We start from the raw sequence: 8,973 nt of genomic DNA on the forward strand, positions 1-8,973 counted from the left end.
AGTTCCTTGCATAAAAACACTCTACTCCCGAATCTGCATTTTCACAGATTGTCCACTTTGCCCAAAACTCTCTCCTCCCCTCCACTTCCTAATTTTCCTGGTTTCCTTCAATTCCTAGAAGCAAGAAGCTTTTTTTCAGATTTTAATTTTAACTACTATTACCTCCAAGTGAACCTGTATCTATTTTGTTTGTACACAGTTATTTGCATGTCATCTTCCCCCATTAATCAATAAGTTCCTTTAGAATATGGACTGGCTTTTGCCTTTCTTCATGCCACCAGGGCAATGCCCTAGCACATAGTAGAAATTTAATAAATGTTAAATGACTGCTTCATTGATTACCTTTTAGATAACCCCTTTTGAGATTAGTATTACATGAGCTACTGCCATACAATATCACTAGAAAAATATCAGTGTTGAAAAGATGGATCTTTGTTTCAGGGAAAAGCTTGAGGTCTTTTGCCAAAGGTTCTTTTCCCAACTCACTCTGTCCTCTTATCTAATTCTGAATTCCGCTCATAGTCTACCTATACTATCTGCCTAAAATACATATACTAAAGATCATGCCCTACAGGATGTCGACCCATCCAAATGTATAGCCTTCTCTAGACCAGGACTTCTTAAACTTTTTCCATTCCTGACCCCTTTTCACCAGAGAAATTTTATGTGACCCTGGCTATATAAGTACATAAAGCAGGTATAAAAATCAAACATTTACTATAATAAATCATAATTTTGTGACCCTCACATTCAGCTGTGTGACTCCCATACTGGGTCATAACTCACATTTTAAGAAAATTTGCTCTAGATCCCAAGTGTCAAACCCCGTAGTTCCTATCTCAGTGTAATGTGTTAAGAAAAAAAAAAAAATTTATATATGTATATATGTGTGTTGTGTGTAAAAACATGTGTGATTTTTCTAAGTCAACATGTGGCCTTCAGGAATACTTATGTACAGTTTAGTGGTCCATTTCTATTTGAATCTGCCACCAATGCTCAAGACATGCCCACAATGTTTTCAGAACACTCCTAAGTACATCATTAATCAAATTAAAATATAATTAAGAAATGGTTGACAAATAAAAATACAATAAAACATAAATATTATTATATCTTAAAACACATGAGGCCCACAAGGATTCTTAGGTTCAAGATTATTGTGCCCCATTTCTATGAGTTTGACATATTTTTTCAACTATTTGTTTTTAACTGTTGTAAAATTCTTCATCAGTGTTTCAGGGCTTGAGGTAAACAACACAATGTCATGCCCAAAGCATTAAAATGGCTTCACTATCTATATGAAATCCCTCTCTGATTCAGACTAAAACACAGGAAGTCCAAGATGGATACAATACAGTTTTGCGAGGAGAGTGCTCAAAATACATTATGAGGAATCAATTCCTCCTTCTGTGCAAGGATGGACTGAAGGAGAGAATATCTAAATCATGGGAAAGTATCAGATATTATAACTTTAAAAAAAGCACAACCAAGAAAATATCAATAACTATTAGCTCATAAATCTTTCCCATCCCAGCTACAGAAGTTTTATAAAGAATTATCTATATACACTGAGAGTACCCTTGGTGAGGTAATAAAAAGGCAAGATTATCACAAAAGACAGTCCATAAATCACATCTTTAAAATCATACTGATTGTAAGGTATAAAGAATATAAGATCTTCTATAACATTCATTGAGTATCAAAGGCATCCCAATGCTACAACCTATAAGTTATAAAAAGGGATATATGCTATATGTATATGATACAAAAATATCTATTTGTGTTCCCTAACTTACTTTTCTAGTAATCTTTATAACATTATTACCATATGAAAAAAATTCCCTCCAGAAGTTTATAAAGTTCTCCCATTCCTATGCTGTGTTTGATATACTATTTAGTAATGATCCATCCACCCCATGTGTATGTTCACACAAAGTCCCAATAAAAAGGAAAACTGCAATACAAGCATATGTAATTCTTTGGAAACTAACATCTACACTGCTGAAGTAGCACTAAAGTGACAAAAGACTGTAATCCAATGGTCCAGGGCCAGCAAATTCTATTATAGATTTATCTGTTTTTCACAAAACAGAATGTTGTATATACGGTAGCCAACACAAATATAACAAAGTTTAACTTATAACTAAAATCTCCCTAGTCGCTTTTCAATTCATTAATGCTAATGTAAGAAATAATTTGGCAAAATATTTAACATACAACTATAAAAGCTCATGCATGACAAAATCCTCACTACACAAGATTGAATAATGAATCAAATCCAAAGACAATCAAATTTTCCTCAACTATAAGTCAGGGAATTTAAAAGGGCTTAGCAATAGTCTAGTCCAAAAGCAATCTTCACTATACTACTGGGATAAATGGTCATGCAGTCTTTGCTCGAAAACCTCTAGGATAAACCCACTACCTTCTGATGCAAACAATTTTACTTTTGGATGGCTTTAATTAAGAAATAATTCCTAAAATCAAGACTAAATTTGCCTCTAAATTTCTACTCTTTGCTTCTGGTTCTGCCCTCTATGGCCAAATAAAACAAATCCAATCTCTCCTTCTATGACAGCATTTCAAATACCTGAAAAGAACTATCATATCTCGCAAGTCTTCTTTTCTGTGGACTCAAGGCCCTTCATCATTTGAATTCTGTTTAATCAATTCAAATGGCTTCCTAATGGCTTTAAGATGAAATATAAACTCATTCTCAGTAGGTTTTAAAGTCCTACATAACCTGGCCCCAACCTATTTTTCCAGCCTCATCTGGCAAACAGCCTTTTCTTATCACACTCTAATCTAACTAGCCAAAGTGGCTTCTTTCTGTTCCTCATAGGGGACGTTCCATCTCTATCTTCAAGACTGAACTGGCCATCCAACATAGCTGAAATGCATCCCCTCTCCTGACCTCAGCCACACAGTCTCCATCTTTTAAGAGTAAACTCACGCAATGGCTAACTTCCCACCCTCCCAAATTACTTTGTATTTTACACTGCACACAATTGCATTTATTGACTTTATACCTGTATAATTTTTCTATTTACTTGTCTCCCCATTCGAATGTAAACTCCTTAAGAATAGCAATTGTCTCATTTTTTTGCACTTATATTCTCAACACTGTACTTAGCATGTAGTAAGCACTTCTTGACTAAGTGAACATTACTCTGAACTATCTCCAACTAATTAATATTCCTCTTAAACCCCTCTGAGGTCCTTCATATGAAACATTTACAATTCATTAATTTTAAGTAAAAAATGTCCAAAAATACATACAAAGTCAAAGAAGTACCTAGGAAACACACTATAATACTACATGCAGCAGAGTAGAATTTAGAATAGAGGCAGTAAATGCTGGATCCCATTCCAAGGTGTTTCAATTACTTAAAGAAGGGATCTCACCTCATCCTAACAAAAATTATACTTATAATAAAGATTCAGTTTATTGTGAAATTTCAGAAAAACTAATTTTAAAGCAATAAAAGTGGCCAACTTGATAAATTTGATATAATATGACGAAATTATCCGTTAACATTAAAAGATATATACTAAAAGCATGGCAGCAATTTTACTTGAATTGTTCATTTTGTCTAGAAACCAACCAAGGTTTAAAAATGATACATATAAAGAATACATCAAAAGACAGTTGCCAATCATAAATCAAAGACTAATATTTGACTGTAGTGACCTACAAGTCAAGAAGACTTAGGTTTCCACCCCCACCTGACAGTCATTTAACATTTTAGCACATTAGGAAACTGACTTTAGTTGTAGAGAAGATACTGACCAATCACAGGTCTAGTCCCTGTGTGATTTATAAAATCTTCACACTGTACAAATATATACAACTGGGGGGATGGGAAGAGAGAGGGAAGGGAAGCTTTCCCAACTTATGTCAGAATAGAGAGCAAAAAATCCAGAATTTTAAATTATTGGTTAATTTACATTTTCAACTGTTGAAGCTAATCATTTTGTGCACCTTCATATCAGTATCAATGTAAATTTAAAATGTTTTTAAATTCCATATTAGAATTCATTTTATAGTTTGGACCTCAGCTCAGGTAAACACTTTCCTATTAACAAAACACAGGTTCTCTATCAATTTAAATTCATCCAGCTCTCTAGACATCTTCATACCATATCCCCTGGTTCCATTTTTTGCCTCAGCCTCACACTGAAACAGAACTCCAATGCCTGGAGTCACAGGTTCCAGGTTGGTAAGAATTTTCCATATTTAACTCTCCCCAGACCCTAACATGCTGCTTTCTGGACAGCTTCATATCATGGCTTGCCCTTCCACCCCTACTCACAGCTTTCCACCTGTAGCTCTGAGCATAATAATCAAATCAATACTACCATCTGTGATAAAGATATATCAACCAATTGCCTATGATCCTATTTACCATCTCTCTGATCTACTCAAGAAAACTCATTGCTGTCCCAACATCTTATTAGTGTTGGTCTTCTCCAATTAAAATGAAAGTTTCTTAAGGGCAGGGACTGTGATGCTTTTATAAATTTGTGTGTAAAGATCATTGGCAAAGTACTTTTTACCTTATTAAGGCTTATTAAGTACTTTTACCATTAATTATGACTGTGTTAGTCTTCAAGGGTGAAGTATAAATAGAACATTTGTTTTTTGGTTTTTTTTTTTAATCTCCAGATAACTTAATATTAGGCCCCTATTAAGTAAATCCTTAGATACTTAAAACTTTGATTTGTAAACATTAGTAACTTTTGACAGAATCCTGAATTCGGATCTTAGTGTTTAAATTACTGCTTTCTTTTAGTAAGACAGGTTATCTAGTAAAATTTTGGTTAACATAAAAAAGTAAAATTATTAGGAATATACTAAACATTTCTTTTTACTGAATTCTCTACAAGTTTGATATTCCTTGATTCCTCAACTATTCTTAAAGCAAAATTTTATAAATATTTTAACAAATGTTTCCTTTGTAAATGATGTAATTATAGTACCAAAGATGAGATAGTATATTTAAATGAAATGATAAAAATAATTAATTGGTACAAACTTACTGATGATGCAGTTAAAAAAAAAAAAAAAGCTGTACTTGGAGTAGAAGGACTTGGTTTACTTCTTGGGCTAATCTTAGACAAGCCACAAACTCTTTGGGCCTGTAAATGAGAGATAACCTCTAAGATATGTTCCAATTCTAAAACGATGATCCTAATTATGCCTAGCACAGGGCATAGTCAGGACCTATCTATACCTAATAACACTTTCCCATTATGCTAGGTGAACAAAAAGGTGAAATATGCTAATAGTATCCTATAAGAAAACATACTTCATTGGGAAGAAAAAACTAATATTTTTGTAAGAATTATAGAGAAAACAAATGTGTACTTAATTAAAATGAAAGCCCAAAAAAACTTATTGAAAGAGACTATGCCATCAATTTCAAGGAATCCCAGAAATGCCACTTCCTATAATAATCTAAAGATATTTTCTAATTTCATACTACATACAACACTTCATTACTGCCAACAGGTATTAAAATTATTATAAAAGAAAAGCAAACATTCTGGGTTAACTTCAAATTTTTTTTAAGAAAAAGAGGTCTTGTTATTAATAAAAACTTATTCCACCATAATTGGCTTTAATATTTCATATAAAACTAAATTAAACCTCTATAGAAATTGCAATTCCTCCAAAGATGAATGTCAATAAATCGGTGTAAATTAGCTCCAAAAGTAATACCTACTCCATACTGATTATTACCCAGTGTAATTTTAATTTTTTAAAATATAAACTCTCAGGTTAGCCCTTTTTTCTTTTACAATGACAAAACACCCCCTTCTAAACTTATCAGGAAGAATAAATAACATTTTAGTCTTTCCACTGTTTATTTTTCAATGTATCACTTAACTTTGTAATTATGCTTCTAAAACTTAAAAAGCTTACAAGGTGCTGTGATAGGTAGGTTTTTATGGATATTCACAGAATGAGCTGGAAGGGACCAAAGATCATCCAGTGCAAAGCCCGGAGGAGAAAACAAGGCGTCAGTGACTCCTCTAAGGTCACCCGTCTAAAGATCTGAAGCCCCCTTCCCCGACAACAAATCCATCGCTCAGTCAACAGCTGGTTATTAAGGGCCCACTGTGCGCCAGAAGTCATGAACAAGCTTAGCAAGGGGAGTGGGGGGCAAAAGAGGAACACTGAACCCCAAGTGGGACTGCAGGACCCGCGCCTTCTTTCAGCGGGGTCCTCAACCTGTAAACTCGGGTCAGGGAGGATTTGCCCAAAAGATGTCACTCACGTTTCAATTAGTGCTGGGGACTTCTAATAGTGCCCTTAAAGGAGACGCAAAAATGTAAACTAAGTTTACAAAAATTAGCAAAGAAAACGTGGGGGGGGGGGGGGGGGGGAGGGCGGAGCACCCCCAAGGGGCCGAGCCCCCACAGCAGGAGCGCCACCGGCTCGGGGATGATTCGCAGCCCCCAGGCCAGATCCCAGACACCCTCCACGCCCCCTCCCTTCCCTCGGCCGGTCTGGCGGCGGCGGCGGCTGCCCGGGAGATGATGGATCCGCGGGTCGCCCCCATCTCCAGGGCTTTCGTACATCCTCGGGGTGCCCCAAAAGATAAGCGTGCACAGAGGTCCGGGGTAGGGGGCGGGAGGAGACCCTCCCCTCCCCCTCCACTGTCTCTTCCCCGGCTCCCGGCCACCCAGGGGAGGGGTGGGAATGCCATTTCCCCGAGGACGCACCGGACTTCCCCGCCGTCCTCCCGGACCCCTCCTCCTCCCCGACCCCCACCTGGACCCGGCTCCGGGGGCTCCTCCCTCGTCCCTCCTCCCCCGGCCGGCTGGGCCGCCCGGAGCGTGGCCGGCCCGAGACCGGGGGGCCGGGCCTGCGGCGGCGGGTCAGAGTCCGCGGGGCCTAGGCCGGGCCCCCTTCGGGGGGTGAAGGGACGTGCCCCCCGCCCCCGGGGCCGTCTGTCTCCCCGCGGCCCGGCTGCGGCTCGCTCCGTCCGCCCGCTCCCTCACACGCTCCTCACACGCCGCCCGCCTTCCTGCCCGGGCCCGCGCCCCCGGCCCCCGGCCCGCCCCCGCCGCCGCCTGCCCTCCGCCCCCGGCCCCGCGGGTGCCCTGAATCACCTGGGGGCCGCGGAGGGCCATGTCGTCCCCGCCTCAGGGAGACCCCGCTCGCCGCCCGGGCTCCTCACGCCGCTTCCCCCGCCGCCGCCATCTTCTCCTCTCGCTCTCATGCAGGCACACTCGCATCGGCCGCCGCGCCTGCGCACCGGCGAGGCGGGGGAGAGGAGCGCCGGTGCGCAGGCGCGCCGGCGGGGGGCGGGGGCGGGGGGCGGGAGGGGCGCGCTCCGGGGCTTGCCCGGCCCCCGGGAGGGAAAGCGAGGTTGCCGTCCGAGCTACCCTTGGGCGAGTGCTGCAGACTGCGGGCCCACTAGCCGCGGCTTCGCGCCGGAAGGAGAAAGGCGGAAGAGCTGAGAGGAAGGAGTCTTTTCTCTGGGAGCCGGACTTCGGCTGCCGGCCCCTGGATGCGAATCCCGGCCTGGGCCGCGCCTCCCTGCGCCCGCTTCTTCCTCTGCCCAATAAAGAGGTGGGATCAGCGGCCGGAAGGCGCGCCGGGGCAGCCCCCCGGGCCCTCCGCTTGCCCAGGCTTCGCCTGCTCCTCGGAACTCCCTGTTGCCGCGGGGTGGGCTCTGCGCCGCCCGGCCCCGGGGTGAGGGGTCCCGCGCGGCTTTCCGCTCCGAACCCGCTCCTCCCCCTCTCCCCGCTCTCCCCGAGCGGTTTCACCGGCTTCCCAAAGAAGCGGAACGACGTTTCCCAAAGTCGGCTCCCTGCGGGGCGAGTGAGGGCCGCCAGGAGCGCCCCGGCCACGGGGAGAAACGGGGCAACTGAACTGGCACCGGCGCCGAAGCCTGGAAGGGGAGAGCCGAGCAGCGCGTCGCGGGAGAGCGGCTCTGGCTCCAAAAAAAGTTCCACAGAGATCCCGAGTGGCGGGAAGTTGCGCTAAGAGGCGAAAGGGGGCGGCAGGAGGAAATGCCGGCGCGGCCGTCAGCGCGCGTTTATTAAGCATCCACTGTGGGTCAGGCACCGAGGTGAAAGGGCGCGGCGCGATGGAGCAGTTGTCAGAGAAACCGGAATTTGAAACAGAACTAGCGTGGGCTGGAATCCGGCCTCTACTCCCCGCCAGTTGTGTGACCTTCCTTGGAACGGAGAGATGGAGCGGTGCATCATGGATCTTTGCTACGTCCCTGCCGCTTGCTGGGGCCGATTAGTATCTCCCCGGGCCAGTCTCCTCTGAGAGCAAAGGGTTGGGCTTGGTGACTGTTACCGTCCCCAAGTATGATATATTTAGGAGGCGTGGGCGTGCTTCTCCCTGGACTTTTTTAAAGGGAGAAAGTTGGGAGAAACTCTTTTGTCTGAATTAAAAATTATACCTGGTTCTCCTGGAGAATGGGAGGAAGAGGAAGACTTACAAAGGTGGCGGGAAGTGCCCTGGCAACACCGCGCAGTGCCTGGCACATAGTAAGCACTAGGGAAAAAACACCTAGAGAAATGTGCTAAATGGCAGATTCCTTGCATCTAGTTCTGGTCTACCATTGATTTGCTGAAAGTCCCCAATCTCTTCAGACCTGTGTTTTCATCTGTAAAATGGGAATAATTCCTTTCTACCTATATCAGAGATGTGAAGATCAAATAAGCATGAGCATGTCTACTGAAGAGTACAGTTCTTTTCAGTTTATATGTGTTAGAAAATATAATTTATATAAAAGCAGTTATGTTCCAATTTCTTATTAGTTTATTAATATTTCTTTTCCTCCTTATTTAAAAATTTTCTGTTTTTTTAATTTATTGTTTACTATTATATATGGCTTCTGTCATCAGTCATCTCATCAGTCTGTTTTTTTAATTTATTGTTTACTATTATATATGGCTTCAGTCATCAGTCATCAGTATGCTATTTAAAGAAAACAAGTATCCTTA

General features: G+C 42.4%; 1 protein-coding gene across 4 annotated transcripts in view; it reads right to left on the reverse strand.

Annotated features, from left to right (window-relative positions):
• The window catches only part of USP10 (ubiquitin specific peptidase 10), a 69,466-nt gene extending 62,231 nt beyond the window's left edge, over positions 1-7,235 (reverse strand). For all 4 annotated transcript variants that reach the window (XM_031950186.1, XM_031950190.1, XM_031950187.1 and 1 more), the window contains exon 1: positions 7,120-7,235. In XM_031950186.1, the coding sequence (XP_031806046.1) occupies positions 7,120-7,140 (21 nt within the window). In that variant the 5' untranslated portion in view covers positions 7,141-7,235. The remainder of the gene's footprint in view (positions 1-7,119) is intronic.
• Between the last annotated feature and the right edge of the window lie 1,738 nt (positions 7,236-8,973).

The sequence above is a fragment of the Sarcophilus harrisii genome, chromosome 2 (assembly GCF_902635505.1).
Source record: "Sarcophilus harrisii chromosome 2, mSarHar1.11, whole genome shotgun sequence".
Lineage (NCBI taxonomy): Eukaryota > Metazoa > Chordata > Mammalia > Dasyuromorphia > Dasyuridae > Sarcophilus > Sarcophilus harrisii.